This window comes from Felis catus, chromosome E2, assembly GCF_018350175.1.
Source record: "Felis catus isolate Fca126 chromosome E2, F.catus_Fca126_mat1.0, whole genome shotgun sequence".
NCBI classification, from domain to species: domain Eukaryota; kingdom Metazoa; phylum Chordata; class Mammalia; order Carnivora; family Felidae; genus Felis; species Felis catus.
Genome location: NC_058382.1, coordinates 656,525 through 680,484, shown reverse-complemented (window position 1 = coordinate 680,484; position 23,960 = coordinate 656,525). Strand labels below are relative to the sequence as shown.

The following is a 23,960-nucleotide window of genomic DNA, read 5'->3' as shown; positions in this document are numbered from 1 at the left end:
TATAAAGATGGACCTTCATAGTTCCCACAGAAAACATTTCTCCTGCCTTTAATCATATACAATTTATTGAGCAACACATATCTGTTGAATCTCTCTCTCTTTATATTCTTCTTAAATAAACTCTACTCCCCCAACATGGAGCTCAAAGACAGGACCTCAACATCAAGACTCTCATGCACTACTGACCCAGCCAGGTGCCCCTCTCTCATTTTATATTCTGACATATATTCCTTTAGGAATCCGATACCAATCTCAAAAAGAGAACCAGAAAAACCATGCTGTTTGATACAAAGCAGTGACTGCAGTGTTCAAAGGTAGAGCACAAATGCAAAGGTTGTTCTGAAAACAGATATTGGGAATATCTTAAATCCATGATTTCATCTCTTTGCTAGGAAATTACCATCATTTCTCTTGTGGTTGCAGAGGCTGATATCCATGGGAATTGATATTATCTCAGAAAAAAAGTTGTAAAATGCAACTTACAAACAGCTAATAACAGTATCTATGTAGTTATTCAAAAGTGGTGGCAAAAGGGCACCTGGGTGGCTCAGTAGGTTGAGTGTCCAACTCTTGATATCAGCTCAGGTCTTGATCTCAGGGTCATGAGTTCAAGCCCTGTGTTGGGCTCTGCACTGAGTGTGAAGCCTACTTTAAAAAGCATGGGTGTAATATCATAGATGGTGAAAAAAGGTAATACCTCAGAGAAGTTGCAGCAATGTCTGAGAACAGATAAGAGTTAAGCTGAGCACATGAATAAAATGGTCATTCTTAATGTTTCATTCTCCAAAATGCGAATCTTTTTCATTCTTGAGAACGTTGAACAATACCAGCATGTAGGGAGAACCAAAGAGGACATTTACAGCAGCCAGAATCATCAAAAAATAAACTGAAGCTGAGGATCGGGTGATGAGTGTGATGTACGTTTGCTACTTGTAACAATGTACCATTCTGATGGTAGATATTGATAATGGAGGAGACTATGCATGTGTAGGTGAAGAGATATACGGAAAAATCTCAGTACTTTCTGCTAAATTTTGCTGTGAGCCTAAACTGCTCCAAAAAAGAAAGTCTATTTTTAAAATGCATAGGGATTTTGTGGGCACCTGGGTGGCTCAGTTGGTTGAGCATCAGACTCTTGATTTTGGCTCAAGTTATGAATGATCTCGCAGTTCATGAGTTTGAGCCCCACATCGGGCTCTGCACTGACAGTGTGGAGCCTGCTTGGGATCCTCTCTCTCCCCCTCTCTCTCTGCCCTTCTCTCTCTCTCTCTCTCTCTCTCTCTCTCTCTCTCTCTCTCTCTCTCACAAAATAAGTAAACTTAAAATGCAGAGGAATTTAAACATGTATCTACTTTTGGGGCCACCTGGGTGGCTCAGTTGGTTGAGCTTCCAACTTCAGCTCAGGTCATGATCTTGTGGTTTGTGAGTTCAGGCCTCATATTGGGTTAGCTGCTGTCAGCTTGTCAGTGAAGAGCCTGCTTGGGATCCTTGGTCCCCCTCTTCCAGCCCCTCCCCCACTTGCACTCTCCCAAAAATAAATAAATATTTTAAAATAATAATAATAAATAAACGTGTATCTATTTTCTTATAAACAAGTTAGGAAATACGTAAAAAGTTATTGACATATCTTCATATAGGGAGGAGACATCAATCATCAGGAAGCAACAATTACCTGAATTTTATGTTATTGTTTTGACATTTCAACAAATGTAAACATTTTACCTAATTATAAAACAGTAATCAAAAACATTAAAACAAAAGCAATCTTTAAAAATATTCTGAATACTTGGAAAATTAGTGACATTTTCACATCAAGAGAGATTTGTTTATTAGATTTAAAAAGATAAACTACAGACTCTACATCACTAGTCGATTATATCTTAAAGAAAAATACCTGAAAATATTCAAACTGTTTTCCATTATATTATTAGTAAATTAATGGCATTGACATTTTAAAAAAATGTTTATTTATTTTTTACAGAGAAAGAGACACAGAATGCAAGCAGGGGAGGGACAGAGAGAAAGGGAGACACAGAATCTGAAACAGCTTCCAGGCTCTGAGTTGTCAGCACAGAGCCCAATGCAGCGCCCTAATCCATGACCTGTAAGATCATGACCTAAGCTGAAGTTTGATGCTTAACTGACTGAGCCACCCAGGAACCCATGGCATTGCTATTTTCAAGTATGAATGTTATTGAGAACCAAAGTTTTCATCCCAAGAGAAAAAAATGCAAATATAAGATCAAATAATTAAAATTGTGTAATTCTAAATCCAACTAGAAAAATCATTATTACTATTCTCATGAGATTCATTAAAATGAGAAGTTTTTTGAAACAGTTCTTGGTTGTTTACATTACATTAAATAAGTAAAAATTTTAAAAGTAAAACACATTAAATTTGGAGGGGAAGAAAATAGTAAGTCTTAATAAACCAAAAATTTAACCATGGAAAAGAAAATCAGGTGTATGGAACATCCTAATGGCATTGGTCATTTCATGTTTCATGATCATAAATCAGATTCAGTTAAAGATGGTTTGAGGAGAATGAATTCAGCAGTTAAGGTACATAGAAAATGAGCAAATGAGGCACCTGGGTGGCTCAGTTGGTTGGGTGACTGACTTTGGCTCAGGTCATGATCTCGCAGTTTGTGAGTTCAAGCCCCATGTCGGGCTCTGTGCTGACAGCTCAGAGCCTGGAGCCTGCTTCGGATTCTGTGTCTCCCTATCTCTCTGCCCCTCTCCTGCTCACACTCTGGGTCTTACTGTCTCTCTATAATAAATAAATGTTTTAAAAAAATTTTTTTAAAAGAAAAGAAAATGAGCAAATGAGTATAAGGATTTCCCACCACATTTGAATAGGATAGAAAATATTTCTGGAGAAATACACGAATTAAAAAGAGTGCTCTCAGTCTGTTATACAGCAGGTGATTCAGAGAAGCAAATATGCTAAGCAATGTACATGTATGGCCTAGTTAAAATAAGGGAAGGAGGGAAGAAGGGAGAGAGAAGACAAGAAAGAAGAGAGCAGAGAGTAAGTTCTCTGAGGTCTCTTATAACAACATTAATCCCACCATGAGGGCTTCATACTCTCAACCTCATTTAAACTCTATTTCCCAAAGGCCCCACCTTCAAATCCCATCACACTGAGGAACAGGGCTTCAACATATGAATTTAGGGTGAAGGAACATCATCCAGGTGGTGGTAATGACAAAGGCAGAAGCAAAGTTCAGGCTTTCTTCCCCTCCAGCTGGCTGTGCAGAACACCAAGAATCACCATTGGCCAGAACTTTCAACTACCGTGGGGGGATCCTCAACCACCTACTTGCACAGCCCACTTGTGTTCTCTGCATCTGATCCAGCTAAATCTTGGTTATAACCAGGAGGTATACATTATACGTGTATAAACGTATACATTTCCATAATAATGGAATATAGCAAGGCTGTTCTGGATGCATGATTTGATGCCTCATATTTTTTTTTAATTTTTTTTCAACGTTTTTTATTTATTTTTGGGACAGAGAGAGACAGAGCATGAACGGGGGAGGGGCAGAGAGAGAGGGAGACACAGAATCGGAAACAGGCTCCAGGCTCTGAGCCATCAGCCCAGAGGCCGACGCGGGGCTCGAACTCATGGACCGCGAGATCGTGACCTGGCTGAAGTCGGACGCTTAACCGACTGCGCCACCCAGGCGCCCCTGATGCCTCATATTTAACCATTCTGTTCTTATGTGAGGACAGTGACACAACAGGAATTGTTTCAAAATGATGTAGAAATCTGGACTTCAGGTGGCATGGACATCCTCCAGAGAGGCAGGAGCATGCATGGTGATTCTCTGGCTAGCAACTGCCCGAAACCAAGCACTGGACATATTCCCACCACCAATGCCTTCAGTTCCAAGGGGTCTGTTAGATCATGTGGCCTAACAGATGGCAGGACTGCTTGCACCACAACCAGGACATTCTGGAGTCCCTTCCTACTCTAGGATTCCCTCAATGCTGACCATCTTCCATGTCCCCTGTTTTATCAGCTCTATTTCTAGTTGACAAAAAGTTGCCTTTTAAAGTTAAAGGAAGTTACCAGGTACTGTGCTTCCTTTTTTTTTTTTTTTTTTTGGCAAGAAGATTCAAGAAACACTTTGGAGAATGACAAAAATTAAAAGGACTGATTAAGCCAATTGTTGGTGAGGATCTGGATAAGCTAAAATTCTCAAACAATACTGGTGCTGGTGAGACTGTAAAATTGTCTAACCACTTTAAAAACAGTCTGACAGTTCCTTAACAATAGATACACTCACCTATCATCTGTATGAGTGATTATACTCTTAGGTCTTAACTTCAAGGAAATGAAACAAATTTCCACATAAAGACTTAATATAAAATATAAATGTCTGTGGCAACATTATCTCTAACAGCCAAAACACCAGAAACATCCACATGTCAATTAGCAGATGAATATATAAATAGATTGTGTTCCATACATACAATAGAATATTTAGGGAAACACACACACACAACCAAGCAAAAAATCCTAAATCTACTTATACACCATATGCACAAGGATGAATCTCAAAATAATTATGCAGTAGGAAACAGACCACACAACAAAAAATAAAGATTCAATTGATATAAAATTCTAGAAAAGGCAAACTAATCTATACTGAAGTAAACAAACAGTTGTCGGGAAAGGAAAACCATGGAAGACAGCAAGAGAGAAATTGTCTAGGGGCAGGAGGTAACAAAAGGAAGGATAAGTTCATCATTTTGTTCGTGAAAATGGTTGCACCAGTGTGTTTGTTCTCATTTCCACAATCAACAAACCTGCAGGGATGATGGAGAAGGTGGTTGTCTCCAAGCCAGGCTGTGCCTGCCTTGTCACACCCAATCCACGGACACTGTGTGACTGCACGTGTGTCTCAAACACCAGCTTTGGCATAACCCTGTCGCATGCCCATCTCACACGTCTCTATGTAGTATGTGTGTTTTCCTATGGCCACACCTGCTGTTGTGTGTCAGCACCTTCCTTTTCACCACAGGCCTATGGCCTTTTACAAATGCAGGTTCCGTCTCATGCTTGTCAAACTTGTTTTGTGGACGGGGTGGTATATGTGTATGTGGGTCCAGGCTGTCTTGAGGAGCATCAGCATCCCACACCTGTCCTCAGGCTGGAAGTGGGGCCTCCACAGGTTTGTCAGTACCACATACCTGTCACAGAGAGCTGCTGGGATGTATATTTCTCTAGACTATGCTGCAGTGTAACAGGTGCATATTTGTCATATACTGGGGCATATGGTATCTGAAATGTTTAGGTTTCCAGGCAGAGAGGACATGTCCTCGCAAACACCGTATGAGCTTCCAGGTATATCACCAACACACTCATCTGGGACTACAGCTCTCTGATCCATCTCATTGATATCTAGTTTATGAGAAATTTAGGGAAAGGGTAACCAAATTAAACTGCATCAGATATGCAAAAAAGACAAATCCAGAATGTGACAAATGCTAATGGACAAATGATTCAGGAACTTCAAGAATAAATAAGAAGAAAAAAAGGTTAAAAAAACATTAGATATAAGTTAAAAGAGAATTATGAGACAGAACTACTTAAGTCATAGATACATTTGGAACCCGATTGCAACCAACCTGCCTTAAAAAGCAAGCACAGGAGTACCTGGGTAGCTCAGTTGGTTAAGCATCTGACTCTTGATTTCAGTTCTGGTCATGATCTCACAGTTCATGAGATTGAGCCCCACATCAGGCTCTGCACAGCCTGCTTGGGATTCTCTCTCCCTCTCTCTGCCCCTACCCCACTCATGCTCGCTCACTCTCTCTCTCTCTCTCTCAAAATAAATAAACATTAAAAAAAAAGGAGCACATATTTTAGATAATAGAAAAAATTGGGCATTGAAAACATTTTATTATACTTTAAATATTTTTTGAACAAGTTGTTGAAGCCTTTAAACTTGAAAACGTGTTCTGCAGATTATGCATTAAGAGAGATGTCAGGGTGACTGGGTGGCTCAGTTGGTTAAGCCTCTGACGCTTGATTTCAGCTCAGGTCATGATCTCTCGATTTGTGAGTTCAAGCCCTGCATCAGGCTCTGCACTAAGCCTGCGCAGAGCCTGCTTGGGATTTTCTCACTGCCTCTCTCTCTGTCCATCCCATGCTTGCATGTACTCTGTCTCAAAATAAATAAAAACATTAAAAAAAATTTTTAAAGACAGATAAGATGTCAAGATTAGAAGTAAAACAGCATAGCAATGTGCATCATAATAGAAGAAACAAGAATGATGATGAAATGATAAATGATGGAAAACTGGGGAAAAGTTTATGGAACTTAGTAACACAGTCCTTTCCTTTATGTATATATTTGAAAATATCCATTATAAAAGGTAAAATATGTCCTTGATTCAGTAACTTTATATATTAAGGATGGATTATGAAGGGCAAGAAGGAACTTTTAGTCTCAAAAGTTTAAGAATACCAAAACACAAATCGTATGCTTTAACTATACAACAATTTATGACAAGACAACTATATAGTCAATACTCATTTTTCATGGATTTTGTTATTTATAAATTTGCCTACTTGCTAAAATTTGAAACTATAAAATCAATACTCACACTTTTATATTTACCCAGACACATGCAGAGCTACAAAAAATTTGAGTCACCTGATGTGCATGAGATCTACAAAGCCACAGGATGCCTTCTCATTGACACTGAAAACAAGTGTTCTTCTCATGATCTCCTTATTGACATACTTGCAGTTTTTACGATTTTGTGGTTCCAAATGGCCTCCAAGCCTAGTACCTAAGTGCTGTCTAATATTCCTAAGCACAAGGAATGTGCCTTAAAGAAAATACATGGTAGGTAAATATTGGTTAGGCATGAGCTACAGTGCTGTTGGCTATGAATTCAATGTTATTCAATCAACAATATACAGTAAATGAGTTGCATTTAAATAGAAACACATGTGGGGGGGCCTGGGTGGCTCAGTCAGTTGAGCGTCTGACTCTTGGTTTTGGCTCAAGTCAAGATCTCACAGTTTTGTGAGTTTGAGCCCTGCACTGGGCTCTGCACTGGCAGTGCAAAGACTGCTTGGGATTCTCTTTCCCTCTCTCTCTGCTCCTCCCCCACTCGCACTGTCTCTAAAATAAAATTTTAAAAAATATGTTCAACAGAAATACATGTAAAACAATGTTATGTATTGACTGACTGATGAAAATGTGACCAGAGGCCCTTATTTCCCCAGGAACAACGGCTCTGTATTCACTAATTCAGTGCTCCCAGTAACTTTCTAGAACATAACTATCATGAATAACAAGAACTGACTGTACTTCAATAAACCTGTTAAAAGAGCAAAGTAATTCTTAAAATTTGTGACTTCCTAATTATTTTACTATGTTTTTATATGTTCTTGGCATTATTCATGGCTACCTATCAAGTCCAGTGAAAACAGAATATGCTGTGGTACAAAGAAATTCGTATCTTTGTCCCCTCTCAGTCTGCCCTAACAAAATACCAGGCTAGTTGGCTTAAACAGCAGAAATTTATTTTCTCACGCTTTAGAGGTTAGAACTCCAAGACCAAGGTGCCATCAGGATTGATTTGTGATGAGGCCACTCTTCCTGACTTACAACTGTCTTTATTAGATGGTCTGTCTTTTGTTAATGGAGAGAGAGAAAGACAGAGTACACAAAAGTACACAAGGGCCACACCTTCTGGTATCTCCTCTTCTTAAAAGGACGCCAGTCACATTGGATTAGGACCCCATCTTTATGACCTCATTTATCCTTAATTATCTTAGTAAAAAAGTCACATCTGAAATACTTACATTAGGGATTAGGACTTGAACATATGAATTTTGAGGGGACACAATGCAGTCTATAACAGACTTACCTGTGTTATGTAAAGGGCTTTATTCCTTGTGGATATTCTGGTGTTTTAGGAGATGACAGTTGAAGGTAAATGATTTTCCATGTTCACTACATCCATAGGGTCTTTCTCTAGTGTGAACTCTCTGACGATTAATGAGGTTAGAACTCTGGCTAAAGGATTTCCCACATGTACTGCATTCATAAGGCCTTTCCCCAGTATGAACTCTTTGGTGCTTAATGAGGCTAGAGCTGTTGCTAAAGGATTTCTGACACTCATTACATTCACAAGACCTTTCTCCAGTGTGACTTCTCTGGTGTCTAATGAGGCTAGAGCTGTGGCTAAAGGATTTCCCACATTCACTGCACTCATTCAGGCCTTTCCCTCATATGAACTCTCCAGCGTAGAAGGAGCATAGAGCCATGGCTAAGTGATTTCCCACATTCCCCAGAATCAAAAGGCCTCACTCCAGTGTGAATTCTCCAGTGTGTAATGAGGTAGGATTTGCAGCTAAAGAATTTCCCACATTCACTACACTCAAATGGCCTGTCTCCAGTGTGAACTCTCTGGTGCTTAATGAGGTTGGACAAGTTGGTAAATAATTTTCCACATTCATCACATTTGTGAGGTCTTAAACAAGTGTGAATTCTCTGATGTTGAAAGAATCGGTAACTAGAGATGAAGAATTTCCCACACTCACTGCACTCATAAGATCTTTCTCCAGCATGAACTCTCTGGTGTTTAATAAGGTGAGAACTCTGGCTAAAGGACTTCCCACATTCCCCACCCTCATAAGGCCTTTCTCCAGTGTGAATTCTCTGGTATTTAATGAGACTGGAGCTGTGGCTAAAGGCTTTCCCACCTTCACTGCTCTCATAAGACCTTGTTCCAGTATGAATTCTCTGGTGAGTAATGAGGTCAGATTTGTAGCTAAAGAATTTCCCACATTCACCACAATCATATGGCTTTTTACCAGTGTGAACTTTCTGATCATAATGAAATTGTACTTCTTGCTAAATAATTTTCTGCATTCATCACATTCATGAGTTCTTAGCCTAGTGTGAACTCTCTGGTGTTGAATGAGGCCAGAGCTTTGCCTAAAGGATTTCCCACACTCCCCACACTTATAAAGCTTTTCTCTAGTGTGAACTTTCAAACGGTCATGGAGGCTACAGCTTTTGCTAAAGGATTTCCCACATTCACTGCAGCTATAACATCTTTCCCTCGTGAGGACTTGTTGGTGCTGAATAAACGTGTGTTTGGGGCTAAAAGTTTTCATGCAGTCTCCCTGGTTACAATGACAGTTTACATTGTGGAAGGCCACCACACACTCAGTTACACTGTTTGACTTCTCCCCAGTGTGAGTGACCTGTTGCCAGAGAAAGTTGAGCTGGCCAAGAAGTCCTTCCTAATTTTTTTGCAGGTAAAGGGCTTCACTGACATCGAATTTGCAGTTCTCTAAAAGCAAGGCTCCGCCCATATTGCTTCTGAAGTGCTTCTCTCCAATGTGCTGCTAATGGTGCTGATGAAGGTTTGTAGTGACATGAAATTATTTTCCAAATGCCCCACATATGTACAATTTCTGCTTACGATGAGTGTCCTGGTGCTCGATCAAATGCAAAATGTCTCTCAAGATGGGTCCACAAATCTTCTGGGGAGACATACCTGCTTTGGAAGTCCGTCCTGTGACAATACTCTCGCAGAAATGCACTGCTCAAAACATATGGCCTTATCCTCCACTCCACACCGACAACCTGAAGGAAAGAAACATTGATGAAGTGCATGTTGACTCTGGTGAGAAGGGGAAACCTGTAGAAAAGTTATCTGACCAACCCAGGAATGAATCAGTGGGACTATTCTGAGGACCAGAGATCTGGGTACAGATTGTGGATGGGCAGCTTATCAGAACTGGGCCTCTAAAGATCATGGGATGGGGGAGGCCACACAAGGTAAAAGACACAACCATGGGGTGCAATACAGGAAGGAGCAGCATGGTCTACTACTTGTCCCTCTACAAACAACATTCAGCATATCTTGTCTTCTGCTGCCGTGGGTGGTGTTAGGTAGAAGAATGTGTTCAGGCAGGAAAATGTGACTGCAACAGAGCAGCTGGTATGTGATGACTGTCTATGTGCACACATCATGACCCAACATGTAGATGCCAGTGTTAGAGCGCTCCAGGCAGAGCAATAACAGGTGAGATGGAGTCCACCAATGTGGGGGAAGAACCCTGCTCTGGAAGTAAGAGTAGAAGCAATAAAAGCAGACGTGACAGTTGGCAGTGTCAAGAATGGGAAAGGCACTAATAAGGTTTAGTCACCACTGTCATTACACTACAATATCAAACAATAAGTTTCTGATATGATTTGAACACAGCCCTGACACTGTGCCTCCCCCAGGGCCAGGTTCCCATTGAGCTCATCTTGCTGGGGCTGGATTCATGCTATGGACTCAATGTTTGTGTGTCTGCAAAATTCTCACGGTGAAATCTTAACCCTCAAGGTGATGTTATTAGGAGGTGTGTGTGGCCTGTGGCAGGTGATTAGATCATGAGGGTGAAGTCCTCATGAACGGGATTAGTGCCTTTGTAGAAGTGACTCTAGAGAGCCCTCTCATGCTCTTTCTGCCATGTGAGGACATGGGTACAAGATGGCCATTTATGAACCAGGAAGAGGCCCTTACCACTGAATCTGCCAGTACCTCCACTGAGGGCTGCCCAGACATCAGACTTGTGAAATACATATTTCTGTTCTAAACACCCAGCCTATGTTAGTTTGTTATAGCAGTTGAAATGGGCCAAAACAGAAATTGGTACAAGAAGTGGGGGCCTGCTGCAACAAATACCTAAGAAAGTGGAAACAGCTTTGACACTGGGAGGTGGTGGGTAGGCTGGAACAGCTTTGTGGTGCGTACCAGCAAAGGCCAATACTGTCACGAAGGGAGTGCTAACAGCAATTCTCATGAGACTTTAGGAAGAGGAGAGTTGTACAGAAAGTTTCCATCATCTTAGATGATACTTAAGTAATCATGAACAGAATGTTGGTAGAAATATGGATGGACTTCACCAGAATGATGGAGGAAATAAGGAACATGTTATTGGACAATGGATATAAAAGGATGAATTTTGTTCATGTTCTAGTATTTTGTAGAAGTAAAATGTAAAAGCAATTAAACTGGATATTTAGCTGGGAAAATTTCTTTTTTTTTTTTTTAATTTTTTTTTTTAACGTTTATTTATTTTTGAGACAGAGAGAGACAGAGCGTGAACAGGGGAGGGGCAGAGAGAGAGGGAGACACAGAATCTGAAACAGGCTCCAGGCTCTGAGCCATCAGCCCAGAGCCTGACGCGGGGCTCGAACTCACAGACCGTGAGATCATGACCCGAGCCGGAGTCGGACGCTCAACCGACCGAGCCACCCAGGCGCCCCTAGCTGGGAAAATTTCTAAGCAAAGTATTGAAGGAGTTGCTTGGTTCTTCTTGAATGCTTATAGTAAAATGTAATTAGAACTGATTTGAAGATGGGACGGTTAAGCAAAAAGGAACCAGAACTTGGGGAGCCTGGGTGGCTCAGTTGGTAAAGCGTCTGACTTCGGTTCAGGTCACGATCTCACGGTTCATGAGTTCCAGCCACACGTTGGGCTCTGTGATGGCAGCTCAGAGCCTGGAGCCTGCTTCAGATTCTGTGTCTCCCTCTCTCTGCCCCTTACTGACTCATACCCTGTCTCTCTCTCTCAAAAGTAAATAAACATTAAAATTTTTTTTTTAAGGAACGAGAACTTAAAGATGTGGAAAATTCTCAGCCTATCCACGTTGAAAAAAATGAAAAAGCAGTTTTCTTAAGAAAACACTAAGGACGTGGGCAAGTGACTGATAAGGGTATCAGAATGCATATGAACCAGACGTTATCAGCCACCTCCATAGAAGCCAGGTGCTATTCTTCAAGACAAGGGAAGAATGACACCCTCCTGCCCAGCACCTCAGGGTCATCAGACCCTCAGGGCTGCCATTCCCACCAACAGACCAGAGTATGGGCCAGTGGGGTACAGTGATTTCATTGGGGGTGGGGGGGGGAGAGGGTCCACTTCCCTGGTTCAGGCGGGCCAGATGTGCCTACTGGGGCCTCAGGAAGGGGCTCTGGCAGAGAGCTGTAGTGTGCTCGCCAGAGAGAGGGGGCCAATATTCAGAATAGTAGGGCCAGGACCCAAAGCGATAGAGTCACCAGCTTATAGTTCCAGTTTGAAAAGAGCTACAGTCATGAAGTCCCAATTCAGGAGAGCACCAGAGGCAGGACTGCTGCCTACGAGAGGCTTGAAGGTGGGACTGCTGCTCCGTGGACCCGGATGGCACACCATGGAACCATAAGGTATTCTTCAGGCTTAAGGTTTAATGAAATTTGCCTGTGTGTTTTGAACTTATTTGCTATCTATCACTTCTTTCTCATTTCTTCCTTTTGGAACAGGAATATCTACTCTACCTCTGTTCCACCACCATAGTTCATAAGCACGTAACTTGTTTGGTTATATAGGTTCACAGCTGGAAAGAAATTTGTTGCAGGACAAATCATACCTCAAGTTTCACTCACACCTGATACAGATGATATTTAGATAAGGCTTTAGAATTCAAAGTTGATGCTAGAACCAGTTAAGATTTGGGGGCTGCTGGAATGGGATGAATGCATTTTGCATGTGAGAAAGACATGAATTTTAGGAGCCAGGGGTGGAATGCTATGGACTGAAAGTCTGTGTCCCCCCAAAATGCATGCTGAAATTCTAACCCTCAATGTGATGCTATTAGGAGGTGGGGACTCCGTGAGGGGATGAAGGTAGAGCCCTCATGAATGAAATTAGTGCCCTTATAAATGAGACCCCAGAGAGCTCCCTAATGCCTTTTACTATGTTAGGACACAAAGACAAGGCAGCAGCTATCAACCAGGGAGAAGGTCCTCAGCAGAACTAGACCATGCTGGTGATGGACTTCCCAGCCTCCAGAAGTGTGAGGAATAAATGTATGTTTAACGACCCAGCCATGTTGGTTTTTTACAGCAGCATGAAGACAATTCATTTCCATCCTGTGAACCACAGGAGCTCTCCACCTCACCCCCAAAATAAGCAATTACACAGGACCTGGGTGATACAAGGATTCAGGGAAAGACAGAAGGGCACCAAAGATGGGCCCAGAACAACTCAGCACGTGATATACCGCAGGAAAGAAAACTAACAAAGAGAGCTTCAGAGGAGGGTCTTGAAAGAATAGATTCTGATCCATAAGTAGTGACTGTCAGTAATAACAACACCTGGCACAGGCAAGCATGAAGAAATGTTGGCTAGAGGAAGGAAGGACACCTAGGCACACATGTGCCTTGGATCTGCACAAAATCACCTGGCCTGTGAGAAAGTAAGCAACGTATGATTCATTAGGATGACTGCATCCTGACCCTCCTGACCCTGCATCCTTCCCTGGGAGTCTGCAGGGAAGCAGGTGCTAGGGCTGCTAAAGGACAGAAGAGGGCAGTGCACATACCTTTGCCCAACCAACCACAGCACCTACCCAGGAAACTGAGGAAGGAAGCAATGCCCGTGATCCTGGTGTGAGAATACAGCTGTCCCTTGGGAAAGAGGAAGGGCAAAAAGTAACTTAGGGCACAGGGGTAGGTTTAAGAGCCTTACCCAGGGAGGTCATAAGTGCCAAGTTCTCCAGCATCACATTGTGGTATAGGCACATCTGAGCCTCATCAAGGAGACCCCATTCCTCCCAGGAAAAGTACACAGTCAAGTCCTTGAAGATGACAGTGCCCTGCTGCGATGGTGACAAATGAACTATAGACAGTCCACTTCTAAGGAGACACAATCCCTTCCCCTACACATCTACAGCATGCCCACCCTCCTTCCAAGCTCCCCAACTCAGAGGAGAAACTATGCCCTGGCACCACTGGTACCACTGTGTCTTCATGGGCCCATTAATCATGGAGTCCAGACATTAGCAACAAGAGGCAGGTGGACAAATGTGTATCTAAGTTGTAGGCCTGGCATACAGGGATCCAGCTGCTCATATTATCCTGTTATGGCCAAGGTCTCAACACCAGGTCCTGGGACCATCAGGTATACTCTCTCTCCAAGGACACATCATTCTTTATAGGGCACATCCCCTACATCTCTGGAACCCACGGCCACATGCCCACGGCCACCAACACCTCATTGGCCCACTCCATGTGGCCAGGCATGTCCCTGAACTCTCCACACATTATTTGTGTTTTATTCAGCATCTCTTCAACCCACTGGTGAGGGTGGATTTCCCACCCTACAGTTATGGAGATGGCCAAACGTGAAATCTGACACTGGCCAGATGAGAGCAACAGCAATTTATTAAGCACACATACTCACAGCATAGGAGTGAGACAATGCTACACCACACAGGGCCACACGGAGGTGGTACTCCAGAAAAGAATGAAGAACAGAATGAGTCACCAGGGGCTCTGAGATGGAAGCTTTGTAGTATCAAGAAGTAGTGTACCTTAGTTCCCATGGGAAGAGGTGACTGGCTTGTCACATAAGTCCATGGATTGGTAGGAAACTGAGACCTGCTGAAGAGAGATACACTGGAACTGCTCTAGTCTTCTTGATAAAAAGGGGGTGTTTGGTTTGGAGAGCTGACCCACAGGAGCAGAGTGGGGATGGGAACTTGCACTCAGGCCATCTTAGCCATCCCATTTTCACCGTATTTTAAGGGTATCCATAATAGGTCTTAATTTTAGGCCTATGCTAAACTTGGCAGATGGCATCCAGACTATGCTTGACCCATCCAAACAGGATCCAGTATTATCTCAGACATCCTATGGCTTCCTTAGTGGTCACGGCACCAAAGTCTACAAAGATCTCCCTTCCTGGTTCCATCCCTTGCCTCAGACTCAACCACACAGAACCACGGGTGGCTCTCAGATACCCGTGGCCCTCTTCTACTTCTGGGCTGCCCCTGTTGTCCTCTCAATAGTCACTGCCTACTCCTCATTCAAAGCTCAGCCCATTGGTGGCCCATTCCAGTTCTAGTGACTCTTACCGATGACCACATGTGCTCCTGACCCTCTTGTTCAAGATGAATGAAATACCATAAGCCCCATAAAAGTTCCTATAAAATCCTGGTGTGTAGAGAGTGGTGAATAGGCACCTGCTCTGACCTGAGACCTTGCCTCATTCTCGGCCTCTCTATCCAGCTCATGTCCACACTTCTCTTGGAAGCCTTGGCCACCTGCCAGACAACACTGTCGCTGGGGCCGGCCCCTCCCCACTTTCCCATCCCTCTACCCCCACTGATAACCACTTGCCTCCCTCATCTGTGTTTGCAAAGCTTGGTAACACCAGCCAGGTAGGTATCCAGGCCAGAGACCCAGGCCTCTGCCTCCACCCATCCCTTCAGCTCCCTTTAGAGCTTTACATCATAGCTTGAAGATCACCCCTCCTAAATGTGACCAACATTCGTTCACTGGGTTCCACAGAGCAGCCACCACATTTTGGATGCTTTCATCCTGAATCACTCCCCATATTTCAGACCTACGTATTCAGCTGCCCACTTAAAGGCCTCCCCTTAGTGGTCTCCAAAACATTTCAGACACTTAACAGGGTTAAAACACAGTTCCTGACATCCCCGGTGAATACTGCTCCTATAACCAAGTTCCTCATGGCAGATGATGGAATTTCCATCCCTACTTTTTTAAGTTTATTTACTTATTTATTGTGAGAAAGAGTGAGAAAGAGAGAGCACATGTGCATAGGGGAGGGGCAGAGAGAGAGAGAGAGGGAGAAAGAGAGAGAGAATCCCAAGCAGGCTCTGCACTGTCAGTAAAGAGCCTGACTCCTGGATCAATCTCATGAGCCATGAGATCATGACCTGAGCTGAAATCAAGAGAAGGATGCTTCACCAGCAGAGCCACCCAGGCACCCCCCTTCCCTACTTCAAGACCAAAACCCATCTCTGAACTCTGTTTCACACCTTCAGCATTCACATCAGAAAATCTAGTTGCCCCTTTAAAAACACAGATCCAGAATCCAACCATATCTCAGCTATGACTGGGCCACTGACATTCACCTGGACTTTGGCAGTAGCCTCCACCCTGATCGTCCTTCCTCCTTCTCAAGCCCAGCCTTTGCCTCCTAATACTGCATCCAGTTGCAGCCTGTGAAGACCCTGGTTAAGATCGCCTCCCTCTTCTGATGCAAACTTCACACTACCTCTGGAGTAGACACCCAAGTTTTCAGGCAGCCACTGCAGTCCTGACTCCTATCCCCCTGCTCTTTGTTCCCACCTGAAAGAAAGTCTTGGGGTTTCCTGACTATTCTGAGCTCAGTATTACCTCTAAGAATTTGCACATCCTGGTATCAAATCTAGGAATAAACTTCCACATGTGTTTACACTGACTGCTGGAACAGGCACACCTCCATATAACCCCTGGCATAGACTTAGGACCCTATTTTGGGGTCCCTAGGCCCAAAGACCGAGTGAAGAGCACTGGAGTCCCAAGACACCACAATCCACAGGACATGTGGTTCAGGGTGAGGGACTGAGACACCCTCCGGTCCCTGGAGTTCCAGAGCCGCTTCTGAAGCCATAGGAAATGTGGGAAAAGACTGGCCTTGGATGAATGAGTCCATGGTGGGGTTCGATGGACTCAGGTCTCCCTGTACCCCTGCCCGGTCCTGAAAAGGAGACAGGTGACTTCGTGCTGGCTGCTCAACCTGAGGCACAGATCTCAATATCGCCGCTCACCATGCGTCCCGCACCCGGTCACGTCGGCGCTCAGACACCCGGGCCCCCGCCCTCGAGCTCCTCCCCTGCCCGGGCACCGGGACCTGGGCCGCAGGGACGCGAGCAGGTACCCCGCGCTCGGGCCTCGAGGGTCTGCGTGGGGAGAGGGCGGGGAGGGCCGGGGGCCGCGCGTTCACCTGCGCGAAGGGGATAGGGCGGAGGGGACACTCGGCCCCGGCGCCGGGCAGCCCGGCGGCGTCGTCGAGCCACAGACCCCTGGCTGCGTGCCGAGGTCGGCTCCTCCCCTCGCGCCTTCTCGGTCAGTTCTCTTGGTCCCAACCCCAACGCTCCTAACCCTCGACCCGGATGACAACACTCCAGCGTAGCCAAATTACTAGAAAGACGCCGGAAGTCTCTCCCCGACGTTTTGTGCCTCCTACCAAACGGCAATTTCCTGGGTCTTAATTGGCTGGGCAACGCTATCTCTGCCCCCACCCCCCCACCCCCGCTTCCGTCGCAGAACTTTCTGGACAATGTAGTTCTCACAGAGCCTCAGACTGCGCGTAAGGGCGCTCGCACCTCACCTCCAATCGAAAAGGCCCAGCTCCGCCGCGAGTGGCGCTGGGAAACGGCGACTCCAGGTCCCGGGGCGGAGGAGGGTCTTAGCTCCTTCTTAAAGAGGCGGTACTCAGATTTCTGGATAGTCTGGCAGCAACTGATCATTTATTTAGAGACCTGTCATTTTAGAGTCCCTGAAACTCAGCATGCTCTCAGAAGCTAAACATATTCTTCCAGATGTTCCCAAAAGCTACAGATCCAGATGCACATATTATTTCAGAGTTAGTCACAAAATGTGTCCAATGGTAGAGGAAACTAATAAAAATTACCGTACTGTAATTCAAATGTATGAGCTCTGAAGAATTAGAGCCAGTTTTAGAAACTGAAATATATGTGGGACGCCTGGGTGGCTCAGTTAGTTAAGCACCTGACTTCGGCTCAGGTCATGATCTCACGGTTCGTGGGTTGGAGCTGCACATCAGGCTCTGTGATGGCAGCTCAGAGCCTGGAGCCTGCTTTGGATTCTGTGTCTCCCTCTGTCTCTGTTCCTCCTCCATTCTCATTCATTCTCTCTCTCTCTCTCTCTCTCTCTCTCTCTCTCTCTCTCTCTCTCTCTCTATCTCAAATAAAGATTTTTTTTAAAAGAAAAAAAGAAAAGAAACTGAACTGTATGTTCAATCAGAGACAAGAGGAATGCTCCAGATAGGGGCATGACAAGAAAGATGGAGGAGGATGTTGTGCCAGCCTGAAGCAGGAGTACAAAAATGGATCTGTAGAATGATGTATGGTGTCCAGTTTGGTGGGCAACACTTTTATCCATTCACATTTCCTATTCAATGTCCTTATATTCACTTCCTTTAAGATCTGACATTGATATCAAAAAGAGAACAATGAAAGAAATACTTATTTTGATATAGGACAATGTCTGCAGTGTTCACAGGTGGAGCATGCATGCAAAAGGTGCTCTGAATCCCGAAATATAAGAGGATCTTAAATCCATGATCTCATCTCATTTCTGGGAAGTATTATCATTTTCCCTGTGATTATCGTTCTATACTGCATGAGGAATTGATATTATCTCAGAAAAACAGTTGTAAAATGCAAATTATAGAAAGCTATTAATTCTTGTAACTGTGAGATGACGGACATTACTTAACTAGAGTTATTGTAATCATTTCACAATGTATACAAACATGCAATCTTTATGTTGTACACCTGAAACTAATATAATGTTATACATCATTATACCACAATTAAAACAGATTTTATTTTTCTAGGTTTATTTACTATTGAGAGAGAGAGAGAGAGAGCAGGAGAGGGGCAGACAGAGAGGGAGGGAGAGAATTCCAGACTATCTCTGAACCATCAGCATGGAGCCTGATACAGGGCTCCAATAACCTATGAACCATGAGATCATGACCTGGGCCAAAACAGAGAGTCGGATACTTAACCAACTGGGCCACCCAGTGCCCCAATTAAAACAAATTTTAAGGAAGGTTGTTAATTATGATTATGTAGTGATTCAAAGATGGTGGCAGAAGTGTCTCTGGAGAAATACTTTGGATGGTGAAAAGAGTAAAGATCTCTGAGTAGCTTCAGTAGTGATGTCGTTGGTGGTCCATGGATAATTTGGGGATTTTTGAATTGGAATGTTTCTAGAGCTGATCATCTTGTTTTACCATTAAAAGATTGCACGTTCCCTAAGGGCGTCAAGGTGGCTCAGTAGGTTAAGCAGCTGACTTCAGCTAAGGTCCGGATCTCACTGCTTGTGTGTTCCTGTGTTCATGGGTTTGAGCCCTGAATCAGGATGTCTGCCCTCAACACAGAACCCGCCTTGGATCCTTTGTCTCCCTGGCTCTCTGCCACTCCCCTGCTTGCGCTCTCTCTCTTCCTCTCTCAAAAATAAAAATAAAACATAAAAAAAAGCTTCCACATTCCCAAGTAATAGAGTACCATTCAATTGAGACAATTTCACTATGAAAACATTGAGCCTGTGAAGAATATTACTACATCTAATTAAAAGACTTTAAAAAGACCAGAAAATCCTAGTTTACCTGGGCATAAGACTCTCTGAGAAGAAATAGCTCTTTCATGTAAAAATAGCATTGCCATTGAGTTTGTTGAAAGTAGGGAAGTTTTTTAGAAATGATTGCTTTTTATAGCATCCATGTAAACATATTGTTTTAAAATGCTATTTAGACAATCCAGGTACATGTTTTATGTTTAAATATATTTGACTATTTTACATTTCTAACTTTCAAAATTAAGAAATCAAAAGTAATTTTCAAATTGTTAACCTTAAAAATAACAACTGTCAGTTATTTTTCCAGCAAAAGCTTTATTGGGGAATAAAAGAGAATTGCAATCCAGGACAAAGAAGCTGCAGCAAAGCCACGGGCAATTATGGAGAACAAAGGATAAATACATTTTTTAAAAATAAGAAAAGAGGTAAATTGGGAAGGCAGTTATAAACTAAAAGTCCAGGAGCACTTGGGTGTCTCAGTAGGAAAAGCGTCCGACTTCAGGGCAGGTCATGATCTCACGGTTCACGGGTTCGAGGCCCACGTTGGGCTCTGTGCTGACAGCTCAGAGCCTGGAGCCTGCTTTGGATTCTGTACTTCCCTCTCTGTGTCCCTTCCCTGATTGCACTGTGTCTCACTCTCTCTCTCAAAAATAAATAAATATTTTTTAAAAATGTAAAGGGGCTCCTGGGTGGCTCAGTCGGTTAAGCGTCCAACTTCGGCTCAGGTCACAATCTCACAGTTCATGAGTTTGAGCCCCACACCAGGCCCTATGCTGACAGCTCAGAGCTTGGAGCCTGCTTCAGATTATGTGTCTCCCTCTCTCTCTGCCCCTCCCCTGCTTGCTCTCTGTCCCTCTCTTGAAAATAAACATTAAAAATTTTTAAAATAAATAAATTTTTAAATTTTTTAAATTTTAAAAATAAAAGAGCAGCTACATAATTAATAAATTCAGTTAATAAGTAAGTCCCACAAATTAGTGAGACAAAAATCATCTCAAAAGAATGCAAAACTTCTGTATAGATGACAAGAATTCCAAAAGGCCCACTATGCCAATAAGAAAAACAATTTTGAGGGGTGCCTGGGTGGCTCAGTAGGTTAAGCATCCAACTTCAGCTCAGGTCACGATCCCACAGTTCATGGGTTCAAGCCCTGCATCGGGCTCTGTGCTGACAGCTCAGACCTGGAGCCTGCTTTAGATTCTGTGTCTCCCTCTCTCTCTGCTCTTCCCCTGCTCATGCTCTGTCTCTGTCTCTGTCTCTCTCTGTCTCTCTCTCAAAAATAAAAGATCTAAAAATTAAAAAAAAAAAAGAAAACCAATTTTGCAAGTTTAACCTTAAATCAGAGTGACATCAGTAAATGGCAGATTATGGAACTACAGGCCCTTGCTACGTTTAAAAACACTTGAATAAACAAAAACATGCTGACCAAAATACTTTATGAGTACTTACAAATCAGTTGAAGGTCTGTAGAAACCCAGGAAGGATGGAAAAGAGTGGGGCTTGATTGCAATGTTCTAACTTGTCTGAAGGCTGAGGATAGGACCAGTTTCTGCATCTCCTGCCTCTGCGCTGATGGGAATGGTGGCAATAGTTTGGAAACCAGGTAGGAGGCCAGTAAGGATATTGGCAGATTCCAAACTCAGGATAGCTGCAGGAAGACAGCAGTCCAGCAGGTGCTGGGGATAGATTAGGCAGAGGAATACAACAGAACATTTATGCCCTGAGAAGAAGCGGGTGTGAGACCTTTAGGAAAATTAAGACATGTGTACTGCAGAATTGGGGAAAACACACACGCGCGTGCGCACACACACACACACACACACACACACACACCAGGGGAGATGTATATGCCTGGAAAAGATCCAAGAAGGCCTCAAGCCTTCATACTGTGTTGATTAGCACAAGTTTTTCCCTGCATTGAGCCAGTCCTTAACGACTTGGGGATGTGTCTCTCCAATTTGCTAAGTCAGAGTCTTGTGTAATGTAGCAATAAAAAAGCAACTATGCTATCACCTCCGCCTAGTCATGGGAATGCTACATGTCACATTTTCATATTCACAGAGACACACTCAAGGGAGGAAATGATACAGCTGTGAACACCAAGGGCAAGAATCTTGGTGGGGGGGGCATCATAGAACTCACCATAGCACAGCGGTTTCTGCTAAGAGACATTTGCCCATGAAGACTCATGTTCTTCCCTCGTTTACTCGATATAATGAAAAGCAGTCCAGCCTCTCATGCTGGCGTCTATATTCGGGATGGGGTGCACTGCTCACAGAACCAACACTGGAATATGTACCAGGTTGGCTGACAGTGCCCAGAGGGCCTGGCCACAACCCTCAATGGATTCCAGAGGCACAGAGGTATACTGGACCCTGGCCTCCCCACCTTCTGGGACCTGCCTCCTCCAGGACCACCTCGCTACCAGGAGAGTTTGTCTTTCCCAGGAGAGATAGGACGGCCACTACGGGGCAAGGAAAGAAGTCTGAGGAGACACCAGTCCTATTGAGACCCTTAATCTCAGACTTCTGACTTCCAGCACTGAGAAAGAATAAACACCTGTTGCTTAATAACGCAAAAAAAAATTGCAGGGCAGACTTCAAGCTGTATTACAAACCTGTAATCATCAAGACAGTATTGTACTGGCACAAAAACAGACACTCAGATCAATGGAACAGAATAGAGAACCCAGAAATGGACACACAAACATATGGCCAATTAATCTTTGACAAAACAGGAAAGAATATCTAATGGAATAAATACAGTCTCTTCAGCAAGTGGTGCTGGGAAAACTGGACAGCGACATGCAGAAAAATGAACCTGGACCGCTTTCTTACACCATATACAACAATAAACCCAAAATGGATAAAAACCTAAATGTAAGACAGGAAGCCATCAAAATCCTTCAGGAGAAATCAGGAAAAAACCTCTTTGACATTGGCCGCAGCAACTTTTTAGTCAACACATCTCCAGAGGCAAGGGAAACAAAAACAAAAATTAACTATTGGGACCTCATCAAAATAAAAAGCTCCTGAACAGCGAAGGAAACAATCAACAAAACTAAAAGGCAACCGACAGAATGGAAGAAGATATTTGCAAATGACATATCAGATAAAGGGTTAGTATCCAAAACCTATAAAGAACTTAACAAACTCAACACCCTAAAAACAAATAATCCAGTGAAGAAATGGGAAAAACATATGAATAGACACTTTTCCAAAGAAGACATCCAGACAGCAAACTGACATATGAAAAATGTTCAACATCACTCATCATCAGGGAAATACAAATCAAAACCACAATGAGATACCACCTCACAACTGTCAGAATGACTAACATTAACAACTCAGGCACAACAGATGTTGGTGAGGATGCAGAGAAAGAGGATCTCTTTTGTACTGCTGGTGGGAATGCAAACAGGTGCAGCCATTCTGGAAAACAGTGTGGGGGTTCCTCAAAAAATTAAAAATAGAACTACCCTACGACCCAGCAGTTGCACTACTAGATATTTATCCAAGGGATATAGGTGTGCTGTTTCGAAGGGGCATGTGCACCCCAATGTTTATAGCAGCACTATAAACAATAGCCAAAGTATGGAAAGAGCCCAAATGTCCACTGATGGATGAATGGATAAAGAAGATGTGGTATATATATAGAGAGAGAGACGCACACACAATGAAGTATTACTTGGCAATCAATAAGAATGAAATCTTGCCATTTGCAACTACATGGATGGAAGTGGAGGGTATTATGCTAAGCAAAACTAGTCAGAGAAAGACAAATATCATATGACTTCACTCATATGATGACTTTAAGATACAAAACAGATGAACATAAGGGAAGGGAAGCAAAAATAATATAAAAACAGGGAGGGGGACAAAACATAAGAGACTCTTAAATATGGAGAACAAACAGAGGGTTACTGGAGAGGTTGTGGGAAAGGGGATGGGCTAAGGGGCATTAAGGAATCTACTCCTGAAATCACTGTTGCACTATATGCTAACTAACTTGGATATAAATTTAAAAATAAATTAAATAATAAAGAAAATTTAAAAATTATAGGGCATAACCAGATGGCACTGGCAGAGAGTTTCTTAGAGTTGGTACCTACTCCTTCAGATACATTGTACACTACAGGTAATCCAGAAGTCATAATATTTATTGAGAAATATTTAAACTTGCTTGGCCACATTGTCTATCATATGAATAAGCTGCCAGCACATGGTGGCCACTCAACAAATATTTTCCGAAGAGCAAAATGTATTTTCAATGTTTGTTTATTTTTGAAAAAGACAGACAGCAAGACAGAGCTCCACCGGGGGTGGGGGAGGGAGAGAAGGAGACACAGATGTTTAAGTTGGATGCTTAACCAACTGAGCCACCCAGGTGCCCCACAACTAGCTAATTTTTAAACATTTTCACATTTTCATTGCCCCAAATGGAAACCCCACAGCCATCAGCAGTCATTTCCTTTTCTCCCCTCAGCCAGTTCCTGTACACTTATCCACTTTCTGCCTCTGTAGATCTGCCTCTGTGATTATTCTGGGCATTTTGTATAAACAAAATCATACAATGTCTGACCTCTGTGTCTAACTTATTTCATTTAGCATGTTTTCAAGGTTTTTCTATGTTGCAGATATATCAATATTTCTTTTTCTTATTTAAAAAAATTTTAACATTTATTTGTTTTTGAGAGACAGGAGAGAGACAGAGCATGAGCGGGGGGGGGGGGGGGGGGGGGGCGGAGAAGAGAGAGAGGGAGACGCA

General features: G+C 43.2%; 1 protein-coding gene across 1 annotated transcript in view; it reads right to left on the bottom strand.

Annotated features, from left to right (window-relative positions):
- Positions 1 to 7,535: 7,535 nt before the first annotated feature.
- The window catches only part of LOC101090727 (zinc finger protein 256), a 32,110-nt gene continuing 15,685 nt past the window's right edge, over positions 7,536 to 23,960 (bottom strand). Inside the window, 5 exon segments of the mRNA XM_045045772.1 lie at positions 7,536 to 8,248; positions 8,250 to 8,866; positions 8,869 to 9,261; positions 9,264 to 9,310; positions 9,312 to 9,629. Of these exon segments, the coding sequence (XP_044901707.1) occupies positions 7,919 to 8,248; positions 8,250 to 8,866; positions 8,869 to 9,261; positions 9,264 to 9,310; positions 9,312 to 9,538 (1,614 nt within the window). The 5' untranslated portion in view covers positions 9,539 to 9,629 and the 3' untranslated portion in view covers positions 7,536 to 7,918.